The sequence below is a fragment of the Camelus bactrianus genome, chromosome 4, assembly GCF_048773025.1.
Source record: "Camelus bactrianus isolate YW-2024 breed Bactrian camel chromosome 4, ASM4877302v1, whole genome shotgun sequence".
Taxonomy (NCBI): domain Eukaryota; kingdom Metazoa; phylum Chordata; class Mammalia; order Artiodactyla; family Camelidae; genus Camelus; species Camelus bactrianus.
This window is the reverse complement of record NC_133542.1, coordinates 46,971,568-46,988,468: the sequence shown is the minus strand read 5'-3', so window position 1 is coordinate 46,988,468 and position 16,901 is coordinate 46,971,568. Positions and strand designations below refer to the sequence as shown.

Here is a 16,901-nt window from a genome sequence, read left to right as displayed (position 1 = left end):
CTCTGTTATTTACTATCTCAGGCAAGTTATAACATCTCTATGTCTGTTTCCTCATGGATAAAATGGGGATAACAGTACCTATTCAAAGGGCTGCTGTGATGGTTAAAGAGTTGGTAAGTATAAAGTCCCTAGAACAACAATGCCTGGCACATAGCAAGCACTCTATTATATTAATTATTGTGTCTATTTGGCACTCTCCATACTCCTGATTCAAAAACTGATTATGGGAAAATTGGCATTAATAAGGGAGCTGAAATAAGGAAATCTACTACACAAAAGTCAACTCTTGGATGTGGCCAAATCTAAAAGAAAGCAAAAGCAGTTTAAGAGAATTGTTGCAAAAGACAGGAGAAAAAAATCCAAAAGGACAAATCAAAAATGTAGATTTTGTTAGGATTTAGCTGCTTATGGCCACCTTTTTTGTAGGAAAAAAAAAAAAGAATTCAGAAACATCAATGAACAGCTACTGTGTGCAAGTACTTATTTTTATATTCAACTGAGGTCTCCTCACTAATGTTTTAGTTGTTTGAAAATACATAGAAAAGAATATTTGATCAGATAAACCTGATCTTGTATTTTACAGTTAAATTTTGGAATTAAAAAAAACTTAAAACACTTTGACCACGGATAAAAAACAAAAGGACTCCACATCATTCTCAAAGTTTATATACCCTTCTTCAGTTTACTCAAGCTTACTTGATTCCTTTTCCAACAATGTTTAAAGAACTGTAAACAAAAATGTATTTGGTATGTGTACCAATAATAACTCCAGCTTCCTTACTAGCCTTTCCCTCTTCCCTTACTTTCTTAACAATAACTAGAGACCCATCACCTGAAGGTTGGGAAAGTGGGTATCAGGAAGGAGAAACTTTGAAGGGATAGATCCCTATAATTGTGGTAACCTATCTAGCCACTTTAGTAGTGAGTACATAATCCATGTACATAAGTCAAGAGAAAGGTCTTATTTCCTGCTCTCCAGCATCTTAACACCCCCTTTCTAAAACTTTCAGCACATTCAGATCTCCCACTTTTAAACAAACAAAAATATCTTCTGAACAACAATTAAAACTCTAGTCTCTTCAGCAAGTGAGATTGGGAAAACTGGACAGCTGTATGTAAATCAATGAAGTTAGAACACTCCCTCACACCATACCCAAAAGTAAACTCAAAATGGCTTAGAGACTTAAACGTAAGACAAGGTACTATAGACCTCTTAGAAGAAAACATAGGCAAAACATTTTCTGACATAAATCTTAGCAATCTTCTCCTAGGGCAGTCTACCCAGGCAATAGAAAGAAAAGCAAAAATTAACAAATGGCACTTAATTAAACTTAGAAGCTTTTGCACAGCAAACAAAACCATAAGTAAAACAAAAAGACAACCTATGGAATGGGAGAAAATATTTGCAAACAAAGTGACTGACAAGTACTTAATTTCCAGAATATGTAAATAGTTCACACAACTTAATGAAAAAAAAAAAAACAACAACCCAAGCCAAAAATGGGCAGAAGATCTAAACAATCAGTTCTCCAATGGAGACATACAAATGGCCAATGGGCACATGAAAAATGCTCAATACCACTAATTATCAGAGAAATGCAAATCACAACTATAATGAGGCAACACCTCACACCAATCAGAATGGCCATCACTCAAAAGTCCACAACTGATAAATGCTAGAAAGGGTGTGGAGAAAAGGGAACCCTCCTACACTGTTGATGGGAATGTCATTTGGTGCAGCTATTTTGGAAAATAGAATGGAGATTCCTCAGAAAACTAAAAACAGACTTACCATATGATCCAGCAATCTCATCCCTGGGCATATATCCAGGTGGAACTCTAATTTGAAAAGATGCATGCACCCAATGTTTATAGAAGCACTATTTACAATAGCCAAGACATGGAAACAACCTAAAAGTCCATCAGCAGATGACTGGATAATGAGGTTGTGGTATGTTTATACAATAGAATACTACTCAGCCATAAAAAAAGAATAAAATAACGCCATTTGCAGCAACATGGATGGACCTGGAGATTGTCATTCTAAGTGAAGTTAAGCCAGAAAGAGAAAGAAAAATACCATATATCATTTATATGTGGACTCTAAAAAAAAAAAAGAAAAGACACAAATGAACTTATTTATAAAACAGAAATAGACTCATAGACATAGAAAACAAACTTATGGTTACTAGGGAGGAAAGGGGGGGGAAGATAAATTGGGAATTTGAGATTTGCAGATACTAACTATTATACATAAAATAGATAAACAAGTTTCTACTGTATAGCCCAGGGAACTATACTCAGTATCTTGTAGTAACCTATAATGAAAAAGAATATGAAAATGAATATATGTAATGTATATGTATGACTGAAACATTATGCTGTACACCAGAAATTGATACAACATTGTAAACTGACTATACTTCAATTAAAAAAATAAATAAAAACTCCATGTTGATGACACCCTTAATTATAACTGCTAGGAACTGATTTTGAAACCCCTTTGGAATTGTGCTGATGTTCTGAGTAACTGTAAGCTAGTTCTCAAAGGTTCTATACCACCCTGTTTTCTTAAGCTCACCAGCAGGTACCAGAAGTTTTAAACTAGATTAACAAGAGATAAACTAAAGGTAAAATAATTTTAACAGGAAAATTTAGAATTTTCTTTATAAACCAATTATACAAAGTCCATCATAAACAACAGATATGAAGTGAAACAAACTGTTTAAAACCACTGAAAGTAATCCTAATTCATCTTAACCAATCATATGACACTTCTTTTATTTATAATCATGCTGTCATTCAGTTCTAGTTCTCTGATTCTCATGGAATTTTCTTTTCATCTTCTCCCAAGAATTTTATAGCATCCAGGATATGTCATGTATACAAGTAATCACCTTTAGGTCCAAAATTTGTGCTATTGGAGACTGTATTACTTTCAGCCCTAGAAGCTTTTTTAAAAAAAATAATATTAAGTATCATAAAAGTAATGCATATTTACTGCATAAAGAGAAAATACAGATACACAAAAAATAAAAGTCACTTATATCTCAGTTAGCATCTACTATAACTACTGCAAACATTTCAGAATATTTCACTCTGAAGTTTTCTTCTATATACAAGCAATAAACAATTGAAAACCAAAATTAAAAAAAATATTTACTCTAGTTCCAAGACAAATGAAATACTTAGGTATAAACCTAAATATGAGGGGCTTTGTGTACACTGAAAACTACAAAATTCTGATAAGAGAAACTACAGAAGATCTAAATAAATGGAGAGATATATTATGTTCATGGATTGGAAGACTCAAAATAGTGGAGTCAGTTGTCCCCACAGTGATCTACAGACTAAACAAAGTATCAAAGTCCCACCAAGATTTTTTGTACATACAGACAACTCATTCTAAAACTTAAATGAAAGGGAAAAGAACTACAAAATCTACAGTAATTTTATAAAAGAAGAACAATACTTAAGGAATCATATTACCTGATTTTAACATTTACTATAAAGCTACAGTAATCAAGACAGTGTGGTATTGGTGATGGGACAGATATCTAAATCAGTACAACAGAATATAGAGTCCAAAGATCAATCTACACAAATGTGGCCATTTGATCTTTGACAAAGATGCAAAAGCAGTTCAATGGAGAAAGGTTAGTCTTTTCCACAAATAAATTCATATGAAAAAGAAATTAACCTTGATCTAAACCTTACATCTCATGCAAACTGAACGCAAAATGGATCATAGATCTGCATATAAAACATGAAACTATTAAACTCTTGGAAGAATTATCATAGGAGAAAATCTTTGTTAACTGCAGTTGGGTAAAAGCACTTGGAAATGGCACCAAAAGCATGATCCATAAAAGAGAAAACTGATGAAAAAAATCTTGGAAATCACATATCCAATGAACTTTTTTCTATGCAAGTCAACATGTACATGTAAACACGTATATTTATACAGAAAAAGGATTATACTTCATATACTGCTTCGTAACTTATGCATTTCATTTAATGTACTAGTAACTTCTTTATATTTCAATATTCATTTCTATGTCATTTATTTAAAATGGCTGAAGAGTATTCCATTATATGGGACATTTTGGAAGTTACTTAAGTCAGCCCCAGTGTTAAATATTGAGTTGCTTCTAAGTTTCATTATTATAAATAACTCTGAGGTGAACATTCTTATAGTTAGATCTTTGCAAATATCAATCACTTAACTCCAGAAAGGTTATCTAAATGTACTTTCCCAGCACAACCTAACACTGAGTATCATTATTATTGAAAGGGTTTTTCTTTCTAATTTGTAAGAGGTTTTTTTTTTTCACACATTACAGGTAATTATCTTACCATATATTTTATAAAAATCTTTTTCAAGTTGTGGCTTGTCATTTAATTTTATTAACAGTTTTTGGATAAACAGACTTTTTAAAATCTTTTTTTAAGTTTCATCTATTCTCTATTTTCTTTTATGGCTTCTGACACTGATGTTTTTGTTTTCTAATAAGAGTGTTAATGTATTTATTTATTGTGATAATTGATATATTTGGTTCTATTTTTGTTCTCATATTTTTTGGTTTTTATAGATTCTTTTTGTTTACATTTTCCCTATCATTTATTATATTGTTTAAGTTTCCTTTGTCTTATTTTAAATTAGTAACCTAAAAGTTATATGGCTTATTTTTTTCTTCTTGTAGTTAAAGCAAACTTTTACTTTATTGGAACTATCTATGATCCATATTATTTAAAATTTAAAAATCGACTTTAAATTTAAAAAAATTAAAAAATCTATTTTAAATTTTTTAAAAAATTAAAAAATCTATTTTAAATTTTTAAAAGTTTTTCCTAAAATTAGTATTAGTTTTAAAACCAGATTGGTAGGAAGTATTCAGACATGCATTCTATGCTTTCCTGATTTCACTGTTCATTGTTGCTAATTTTATTCTGACTTTTCCAATAAATTTGCAAATGAATAACAGGTTGGCTATGTCATCTGTTTTTCTCAGAATGTTCTAGCCTCTAAACATTTCTCCACTGCCTTCTGGCATTTAGTAGAGGAGGAGTTTGATGCAAACTTGGGTGTGTGTGTGTGTGTGTGTGTGTGTGTGTGTGTGTGTGTGTGTGTGTGTGTGTGTGTGTGTGTGTGTGTGTGTGTGTGTGTGTGTGTTTCACGTATGTAATGTGTTTTTTCTGTCTGCTTGCATGATTTTTGTTTGTTTTTTCACTAGGATATATCTAGATGTGGGTCTTTTTTCTCCCTTATGGTTGGTGTGTGCTCTTTTAATCAGAATTTCTTTTGATCATTTTGCTTTGGATTGCTTCTCATCTATCTTCTCTATTCACACTGTGAAGAGTAACTTAGGATTTTCTCAGTTGCCTCCTGTTTCCTGTAGTGAGTTTATTTCATTTGAGTTACCTCTGATTCCATTTTTAATCTACTAATTCTTCATGTATGCCTGTAACTATTTTCTATTGTTTCATCCTAAAAAAAGAAAAGAGGCGTATGTGAATCTCGCCAATACTGGGAACTGGGGTGTTATCTGCCATGGACTGCACAGGTCCCTGATCAACTTACACATGGAAAAGTTTAGATCTGATCAAGTTTTAGTTTTCTCAATCAGATGCCTGGTTTATCTGTGAAGAACAGGGAAGGAGTTATAATTACAGAGATCTGCAAAGTAGGGATGTTTTAGCACACTGAAAATTGTTATCTACTCCATTAGAGACCATTCCTATTGTCCCAGGTTCTTAGAAACATATCAAGGTAAAGTTTCTGTATAAGCATCGCTAGACCAGGTAAGTTAAAGGGTGGGTAGTAGCGGTGATGAGGTGGGTAAGAGAGAAGGTTTAATATTGAGACAGTACTGTTTATTTCAGTATTTATTCCTATCTAAAAGATCATTGGCAAAGGGAAAAATAATGAAAGTTTAGAATAACTTTTGATGAGGCAATCAATTTAAAAATTGAGGCATGTCTTCCTGTATATCTGAAACTCCCCTACTACAATGATTAGTATTCTTAGGGTATATACTTTTCCTTTAGAATCTACAATTACAGAGAGCATTAGTCTAATATTATATAACTGAAAGTTCAATTAGCTCATAATATTTTTATATAATTTACTTGAGTTTCTTGAACTTCTTAAATAGCTTATTGTTTCTATTTTTTTTAATCAAGGAAATAATCATTAGATTGTCTGTACAGCATTCCAAGATCATACATGTTATTACACTGAAATCCTGTAGAAATCGTTATCTCTTTCTCTCTTTTTTGAACAAATGAAACAGTACATAAAGAGATGAATAAAAACATGTCTCCTAGCCCTCTCCCAATCCACTGTCTGTCTGCTGAGGAAATCCGATGTTAGCAACCTAGCATGTATTTTCTACCCCATTTATCTTTGTTCTTAAATATATAAACACAAGCATATATACAGATTATACCAAGTTCATTTTGTTTTTATACTGAAATAGAATCATTCTACAGACACTTGCAATTTTCAAGACAAAATGTGTATACCTTTTAAATGGAATACCTAATTAATTTAGTTTACCATGAAAGAAAACAGTGCTTTTTTGGTTTTGATTTGAATTAAATTTGACATGTTAAAATTTGTAAATTTAAGGTGTACAGCGTGTTACTTTGCTACATTTATATACTGTAATATGACTGTCAGTGAAGCAATATTTATCATATTATATCATTATAGTATAGTATTATAGACAATATTCATTATATTGTGCTTATTTACTACTTGTTATAAGTTTGTACCCCTAAACATCATCAATCTTATCCTCCCATCCCCACCCTTGGTAACTACCAAAAATTTTACTTTTTTTTTTTTTTACAGGTTTAACTTTTTTTTTTTTTTTAAGATTCCACATTTAAATGATATCATACAGTAGTTGTCTTTGACCTATATTGCTTTGCATACTATGTGCTCAAAAGTACATCCCTGTTGTCACAAATAGGGTATCTTTCTTTTTCATGGCTGAATAATATCCCATTGGGTATATACATCACTCTTTTTTATCCATTTATTCACTGATGAGCATTTAGGGTCTGAGTGATATTTTGGTTACTGTGATTAATTCTGCAATAAGCATGGGTGTGCATATATCTTGTTGAAGCCCTTTTTTCATTTCTTTTGGGTATATATCCAGAAGTGGAATTGCTAGATCATATGGTAGATCTATTTTTAATTTCTGGAGGAACCTCTGTATTGTGTTCCATAGTGGTTGGACAAATTCCCACCAACAGAATCCTTAGGGTTCCCTTTTCACTGCACCCTTACCAGCATCTGTCTTCTTGAAAGCCATTCTAACAAGTGAGAGGTGAAATTTTAAAATACTAGCAAACCAGAGTCAAGAACACATTAAAAAGATCATAATACTACAACCAAGGGGGATTTATTCCCGGATGCAAGAATGTTTCAACATATGCAAATCAATAAGTGTAATTCACTACATACCTCAACAAAATAAAGATTACACATTATATGTATATATACCTACTGCTCACACTATAATCAATGGAGAAAAATTGAAAGGATTTCTGGTGAGATCAGTTACAAGACAAATTTGTCTTACTCCTTTTCAGTGTAGTAGTAGTTTTCCTTGGTATCTGTGGGCAACTGGTTCTAGGAGCCCCCATAGATACTAAAATCTTTGGATGCTCAAGTCCCTCATATAAAATGCTTAGTACAATGAATACAGTTGGCCCTTTGTATCCATGGATGTGAAATCCGTGGATACAGAGGGCCAAATGTACTGGAAGAACCAGCTAGTGTAATTAGGCAAGATGAAGAAATAAAAGGCATCCAAACTGGGAAGGAAGGCGTATAACTGTTACTATTTGCTGATGATATGATCTTATATAAAGAAAAATCCCAAAGAGCCTATTAAAAACTCTTGAAACTAATAGATGATTTCAGTAAAGTGGCAGGGTACAAAGTCAACTTACAGAAATCAGTGGCATTCCTTCACATTAATGATGAAGTATCAAAGAAAAGAAATAAAACTATCCCATTTACAATAGCATCAAAAACAATAAAATACTTAGGGAATAAATTTGGCCAAGGCAGTAAAAGATCTGTACAATGAAAACTACAAGACTATGCTGAAAGAAACAAAAAGACACAAACAAATGAAAAGACATCCATGTTCATGGATCATAAGTGTGCTCTTTTCAAAGATGAGTAAACTGGCAAAGACAGATGTCCATAATTCAGTCTTTGAATACTTTTAGAGGCTGAAAATCTTTTCCAGTTGTTGTATTTTCCTTCACTATGTACACTTTGAGGTGAAGCCAATCACTTTGATCAGAAGCCAACCAGAAAACTGTATGGGATTTACAAAGCTCAGAGGAGTTTACCTTAGTCTGTAATGCTTTGTAAATAAAACTTTTAGCCTTCCAGGTGTTACCGAGGATCTGACTTCCTTGATTTCACTCTCCAAATTCATAGCTTAGATAACTATATCCCAGAAATTGTCCTTACTATTGGATTCAATAGTTAAATTTAAGCCCAAGGTGAGGGATATTATGATGGAACGAATTTGAAATTTAATAAAATTCCCAGTGGCCTGATGCTCTATTTATCAAACACTCAAATCTTCCCAATGTGACTGCACTGAAGATTAAGTTCATTTCTAAGCCCCATAAAATTCTCGTAAAACTAAAGTTTATTTATCCTTTTTTTTGTGTGTGTGGGAGGAGGTAATTAAGTGTACATATTTATTTATTCTGAGAGGAGGTACTGGGGATTGAATCCAGGACCTCATGCATGCTAAGCGTGCCCTCTACCACTTGAGCTATACCCTCCCCCCAAATCCTTTCTTTCTAAGAGCTGTTAGTTTTATAGACTATAAGGAGACAATCTTTCCCCTCTTTGGTAGAAGTTAGGCATCTGGAGAAAGGGAACCATTTCTATCCTCTACAAAATTATTCTGAAAGCTTCTATAAAAGTAAACGTGCTTTTAATCTGCTAGGTCCACTGAAAGTGACTAATACTCAGCCACAAGGCATGTGCTGTAGGGAGAGTTGGGGAGGCTGGGGGAATTTGTCAGGTTAGTCAGAGATGACTAGAAAGGATACCATTCAGTAGAATTTCAAAATAAGAACTGGTTTCTCCTTCAGATTTTACATACTGTGCTGTTACATACCTTCAATTAATTACAGTTAAAAATGCAGAACTTTTTCACTGCTAAGGTTATTTCCATAAGGTTAAATATATTTTAACCATGAAAGGTTTTCACATATTCATTTATTAGGTGGTTTGGGAATAGTTCCAATGAATTATTAATTACTAATTCTGGGATTTACTCCCTGAACAATGAACACATATGAATTTTCACTAACATTACCATGAGTTTTGCATACGCCCATCAAGAAGATAAGCGACTGCTAAGCACAGAAATCTACTTGACTTCCTTGGAGGGGTATTCTGGTTTCCCAGGTAAATAAGCATTTTATAAGCCTACTCAACAATTAGTTTTTGTTAAACAAATCAATCAATCAATCCCAGCCATGACCCCTTCCTCCAACATTATGTTTAAATATTAAAATGTTGTGAAAAGTGAGAGAAAGTACATCTAACCTAAGTTTCATTTTCTTTATTCTCAAAAGTTGATTCAATGTTCAGGTGTCAGCAGGACTACATATTTAACTGAATGTACATATCAATCTACTACAATGCTATACTTCTGATATTTTAGTTTTTTCAGAGATAATCTTTTTTTTCAAAATTATTCTCTTCCTTCCTCAGCATTATTCTTGTATATATCCAAATTATTTTGTGGTACCTTGAAAAGGGTACACTTACTACACTTATTTTTTACTCATCTACTCTTATTTAGGAATTTTCATTTTCTTAAGTAGATCTAATGTAAGTCAGTGGTTTGTCCTAACTTCAGTTAAGTTCAGCAGGAAAATTAGTTTGTGTATGATTATTTGAATAATAAAAGGTTACGGAATCTTAGTTTTATTTTTTCTTTTGTTGAATTCGTCCTTTTAAGCCACTGAAGAAGATACAGTATATTCTATCACAAAATGATAGATGAGATTTTTCCATATGAAAGCTGAAGGTGTCAACCAAAACCAAAAATACAGGACTGCATCAGTACCTGCAGTATTGGTTTAAAAAAGGAGATATTGAAGAAAATCATTTTAGAGCAATGCAGATTTTTTTTTAAACTAGAACTGATTACTAAAGATACTAAGAGGGAAACAAGGATTTCCTTTGTCTTAGAAATTTCATTTTATTTTATGGATACTATAGGTATTATGGCTTTTAGAAAACCTGTTGAAATTTGATTTGAAATATTACTGGGAGATGTTTATCTCTTAATATGTCAAGCTGAGAATGTCCCAGACTATACATCGATGTGTAGTACTGGACAACTTTCAGAAGCGTTTGACTAGAGCATGGGTAGGTAAGTGGGGTCTGTGGTCCCTAACTCATTCATTTGCTTATTCAGTAATACCACTGAGTTCCTATTTGGGCAAGGCACTGTTCTAGAAGCTAGAGATACAGCGGTGAATGTGTCTGAAAACAGACATGAAGCTTATATTCTAATTGGAGGAAACAGAAAAATACACAGAATGTAAAAGTGTTATGGAGAAAAACAAAGCAGGGAAGAAGGGCAGGGAATGCTGGAGACGAGGAAATTTGTTATTTTAATCAGGGTTGTCAGGGAAGGGCTCTCTAAGAAGGGGACATCTGAACAGAGATATGAAAGAGATGAGGAAGCGAGTCACTGTGGTTAGCTGGGGGCAGAGTTTGCCCAGCATGGGAACAGTAGGTAGAAGCAAGAATGTGCCTGGTGTCTGGTCTTTCAAGAAGCAGCAAGGAAACCAAGAAAGCAACAGGGATGACCATACAGAAGATATGGTCAAGAAGTGAGATCACATGTGGCCCTGCTGGTGATTGTAAGGACTTTAGTTCTTACTCTGAGAAAGCTGCAAAGTCATATTTGAGGATTTTGGACATAGAACTGATATAATCTGGGTTATGTTTTAAAAGGACTACTCTACTACTACTACTGAAAACAGACTACAAAGGGGCCAGGTAGCAGGCAACGGTTTAGGAAGCTATTAGAATAATCCAGGCAGTAGATGCTCATGGTTTATGCCAGGGTGATAGTGGTAGAAATGATGAGAAGTGGGCAGATATTGGATTATGATGTGAATCATTCTTTCCAGGGTTAAAACAACATATTAAATTATGATACAACAGAAGAGTGACTTTCTATGAATGGAAAAGATAGAGAGTCAGAAAAGGAGAAATGGTCCAGGGATGGCTAGAGATTTGCTTCCTTATTTTGCCCTATCTTTGAACATAAGGGCAGGTAGGCAAGCAAAGAAGTGCTCAGAAAATACTAACCCTTGTATATGTCTCAAGTCCATATGATTACAGGAAAACTCATTATTCTGGATCAAGAGTTTCTATGGCATTACTTTGCAGCTCGTATTTCCAGAGACAGATGACATGTTATTATAGGCACAATTACTTGGCTCCCTCCTAAGGTCTATGTCATTTTCTGCACTTTCCAGGTACCTATTATTTGCAAGTCATCAACCAAGTTTAGTTTTCTGATACTCTCTCATTTAATTCCCATCACCCTTGATGCACCTCCATTACATCACTTTTTTACATTGTTCTTTTAAGCATCTGCCTTTCTTATAATACTCTGAGCTCCTGAAAAGGAAGGACCAGTTCTTATTCATTTTTATTTCTTTAGTACTTGGAATACTACCTGGCATTTAGTAGGCTACCAATAAATTTTTGATATACAAATGCAGAAAGTTTATTTGGATGGTGGAACAGTGGAGATGTTTTTGAACAAAGTAGAACTAATAACTATTACACAAAACAAAATATTTGAATTAAGGGAGTCTTTAATTCAAATCTTGGCTTAGTTTTTCAGCTTAATAACTGTGTTCCAGAAAATCTTACTTCTGGCCAATAGTATCTAAATAAGACTGTGGAAAGCATATAAAGTGGAAGGTAGATGAATACTATTCTGTGCTCCTTAGATTAGACTAAAGATAAAATAAATGCCTTTCTTAAATAGCTACCTGGACAAAAACAATCTTCAAGCAAGTGTTCATTCTATAGATAACAAGCATGAAATAACTAGAAGACACTTGTACTAAGTACTTTACATTTCCTGCTGGAAATCCCCATGATTAAACTAAACTTAAAAAATACTCACCAAAATTAAACTAAAAAATACTAGTTCTACAAAGACAACTACTATGTTAATAAAATATTCAATTTGAAAAAAACACTAGTTTTCAGTTTTATGTACATATTCACTGAGGAGCCATTCACTGAGCACTAATATCTATACACAGTTTATATTAAGTTCTCATTTTTAAAATAAACTTTTGAATTGCTAAAAATATTTTAGTATACAGTGATATTTAAGAGATAATTTTATAGCATCAAATATTTAAAAGAATCAAGTAAAACATGTCCTATGAATTATTTTCTCCCATTAAATTAAAAGATTCTGATTTATAGTAGTGATTCAAGTGCTGAACACCCCATAAATGGATGGCATTTTATTCTTACACATGATGATTAAAGGAGTTATTTACTATGAACTGGGGTAGAAGACTGAGCAGGGAAATTTGAGAAAAAACTGCTGAAGAAAGGAAGAAAATTTAGGAGATCTGGGTTTCAATTATATCTGATGTTGATTAACTCAGTTATTATGCTTTAATGAAAATGGGCAACAATAACAACAATTAATAGAGACTGCCAAGGCGGGGATTGTCTCTTGTAAGAAGCACAGTTCTGAGGCATCACAGATTTGGTTCTGTGGTGAAAATCAGCATTCTATGCTGCTTTACTAATCCTCAGAGATTCTTTGAAGAGCTGAAAACTTAAACTATCATTTGTTTTTATTTGGAAAATATTTCCTTCATCTATTTTAGAATGCATTGATATTTTAAATATCATAAGCTCATTATCAAAGTTGTTTATTAGATCCATAAAATCTGCAGGTTTAAGATGGAAACTTGAGGGGATCCTCCGAGTAGGAGTTAACCGGACAATCTCTAGACTTCCATTCATGAAATATAGCATCATTTTAACTTTGAAACCATGAACAAAGTCTAGCCTTAAAATGTCTCAGTTTTCTCTTTTGTAAAATGGGAGTAATAAATAGTATCTATTTCATATGGTGGTTGTGAGGATTACATAAATGACTCTGATGCAATCACAAATATCTATCGCGCACCTACTATGCACTGAGGATACGACAGTGAACAAAGCACTCTCCATTCCCCTTGAAGGTAGTGAACTTAGCACAGTACTTAACACACTGTAAGTACTCAGCCAATGATAGCTATTATTATCTTGGAAATGTCAGATGTATCTCACAGAATAGGACTGTGTGCAAGATAAATGTGTACAGACAATTTAAAAATCTGTTTGTTTAAAAATTGTTGGCAAGAGGAGAGAACCTATGGAAGATTCAGAATTAAGATTCTTTCCACATTCAGATTCTCTTCCTTTGGAGGGTACCAATGATGCAGGTTGACTTTAGTAGGCCTTGAGCCATCTTTCTATCCTTTAGTCTGGAATTTCATCCCAATACTTTCACACAGAAGTTAACAAAGGAAGAACTTTCCAAGCAGAGGTCAGGAAAGAGTCATTACAGCAAGCATATAAATATGACTCATGAGTTTTCATTACTAATTCTCTTTGCACATTTAACTGGTACTCTGGCATTAGAGATCCTGGTGAGGCTATAGGGGATGTATAAAGTAAAAATTGAAGTTTTCAAAATTTCTTAAATTTATTAGAGGTTAGAGCATCTATAGCTACCAAAGGCTACATAAATCCTCTGTGAATGAGCAGGAAGTCCAGCAGGTGGAAAGATGAAAATGACAAAGAAGGGTGGAGAGCAGTATTGTCAGAGGGATGGAGCCTTGAATACACCAAAGATTTCTACACCAAGAGGGAGGAGTAATGATTTAGAAGCAGCTATAGCAAGTGAGAAAGAGGTTGATCCTAATCAACCTAATTCAGAGGTATGTGGGTCAAGGAAGAACAAGCAGCAAGCATTTGAGAGGGTTGCAGGGAAAACAGTATTTTCTGTGAAGAGCCCAGTTTCAAGACAGATTTAAAGCATGTGTGGGACTAGCTTATTCAGCTATTCATTCCAGCAACCTGGGGCCAGAATGAAACTGCTTCCAAGTAAATCCTCATGAAGAGCTTCTGGGATGGTAGAAGGACTGTAAGTTTCTTCAGGAGTCACTGGGGCTCAGGTTTGATTGGCCTCCAAGGGAATCCTATACCACATGGTCAGGCTGGCAAAAGGTCAATTAGTGTCAGAACCTTCACCATGTAATTAAAAAACAAAACAAAACAAAACAAAACAACAATGGTAGATCTCTGCAGATTTAGGGGAAAAGGTGCTGCCTTCTTTGAAGTCGGCCACAGCCTAACCCTATTTTAAAAACTTATATTCACTGGGGTTATTAATCCTCAAGGCCATTTTAGATAAAGAATTTAACATACATTAAAGGCCAAAATTAAGAAGTTAAGCAGAATTAGCTATAGATTTAATTCACAGCTGATAATAGAACCTTTAATAAACCATTCTTAACTGTTCTGTACTACAGTTTTTTATTTAAAGAAAACTGCTTATAATGTCTGAGCCTCTTCTGTTATCACAGGAAAATAAGACCATATCTGTAAGAGCTCTTTGAGAGGAGTAAAAAAAAAAATGCTTTTAAACTTTAACTGCAAAGCTGGAAAACCTTGCTAAAAAATTAAAATTGACAAGTTAATGCAGAGAATCATAGAATAAAACTAAGACAACTTAGGATTTACTATTTTTAAGACTTAGTAAATATTGAAAAATAGGTTTAAACTACTTTGGAATGAAATGACAACTTCTGTCTCAATATTTTGTCTTGAGACTCATATTCAACCTCACTAAGTGGCCTAAGAAATATAAATTATAACAATAAGATTTTTTTTCCTTATCTGATTGGCCAAACATTCTAAAGACAATTTAGTGTCCAGAGTACTCTTAAACATTGCTAGCAGGTGGATACACTGGTATAATCTTTTAGAAGAGCACTTTGACAATATTTATGCAGACATAAATGTATATACCCTTTAAGTACACAATTCCACTTAGAATTTGATTTACTGAAATAATCCTACATACAAGCAAATACGTAAAAAGATTTTTAAAGCAGCACTGTTTGCTTTAAGAAATGGGTAACAGTATAAATCTAAATGTATGGGTAGAGAAATGACTGAGGAAATTGGTATAAATGGAATAAAAGTTTGCCATGAGAAAGACAGAGCTTTATGAGGTGATATGGAGACCCATTCACAAAGAACTAGGTGGAAAAAAATTAAGTTGTAGGACAGTGACCCTATTTATATTTGTTTATAAAGACCCTTTTAAAATTACAATAAATAATTATTATGTTATTAACATAAGAAACACATATAACAAACATTCATATTCTAGTTTATTTTATTCTGAAATTCATACCAACAGAAAGCCATATTATTTTCTTAAGCAAAAGGCTATGGGTACACTTCAATATAAACAAAATTTTAAAAATATTTGTGCTTTGTATCATGTCTTTGGGAAGCACAAATTAAAGGGAAAAGATTCTTATTTTCTTTTTTTAGATATTTACTTCTGTAGCCCTTCTGGTCTTTGAAACTATGACTAAAACCCTATTGACAACATGATGCAAAACGGTGTCTAAAATAACAATGTGCTAAAAGTAACTGAAGTGTCTTCTAAACTACTTTTATCTTTTTAAATCTAAAGAAAGAACTAAGATATGCAGATTTAAAATACTGGTGGCTTGTCTTTCTTGCATGAGACCATTACACCAGCAAGAGCCACCAGCAAGCAGCATCAAATCAGGCTTCATACAGGCCTTTGTATACAACTGTTAAGTGTTTATATCTATTTTTTCATCTAACTGTGAATGAATAGGTACACAAATTTTACATGTTACTTATTACATAACTCTTTATTTTCAACCTTTATTCAGCAAGCACATTAAGCAAAAGGGGTTAGAACGGATTACTAATATTTGTTGATGCTGGTCCTGGTGCACCATTCAGTAGGATCCCTATCCCGGTATTTCAGAGCAGTGATTTACGTGATCAGTGGCCAAAAGAACATGACAATCATAATATACAGTACAGAGTAAACATTCTTTTAAGTAGGCTGGCTGATGGTTACAAATTGGCACATTGCACCCAAAGCCTGACAAATTAGTTATAAGCAGGATACTCACATCAGCATAGTGGCCTATCATATCACATCGGTCACACCGTTTTCTCCAGGAAGGTCTTTCAAGACATCTGTGAGTGGAAGACATAGGCAAAGAACAGTCTAAGCAAAAGCGGGCCGGACAGGCATACTGCAGGTGTCCTCTCTCCGAGCAGAGGCAGCAGGGGCGGACTTTCTAGATGGCAGACAAACAGAAAACTTCTTTAGCAAAGTATTTTAGTCTCAAATAGAAGATTACTTTTTCTTCCTCAGTATAATTCAATGAAAAGTTATTTCAAATTTGGGAACCCAATGAAGGTCAAATCTTGAGCACAATTGTAAAATCAAACAAAATGTCTGAAATCAGACCTTTAACAAAAGCTATCTGTATCCTGTGGTTGACAAAAAGGTTTAGTCTGCATGTACTATCAGCTGGCAATTATTTCTTATGCCTTGTCTTGTAGAATATTGACAAGTGGATTGTGTCTGAGAGGGAAAGTAAGGTGATGAGGGTCTGGAAGCTAAGTCAAACAAGAAATAGAGAGAGTCTGCTTTGCCTGAAGGAGCAAAGACAAAGAGGAAGCAAGAGGGTCATCTCAAATATCCGAAAGACAATCATTTAGAAGAGGG

At 33.6% G+C, this 16,901-nt stretch overlaps 1 protein-coding gene across 4 annotated transcripts in view; it reads right to left on the bottom strand.

The window, feature by feature from the left end:
• The window catches only part of ZCCHC7 (zinc finger CCHC-type containing 7), a 214,916-nt gene that overhangs the window by 41,102 nt on the left and 156,913 nt on the right, over positions 1-16,901 (bottom strand). For all 4 annotated transcript variants that reach the window (XR_835149.3, XM_010952881.3, XM_010952882.3 and 1 more), the window contains exon 5: positions 16,297-16,467. Coding sequence is in view for 3 of the 4 variants with exons in the window: in XM_010952881.3 (XP_010951183.1) it covers positions 16,297-16,467 (171 nt within the window). In the remaining variant the exon portion in view is untranslated. The remainder of the gene's footprint in view (positions 1-16,296; positions 16,468-16,901) is intronic.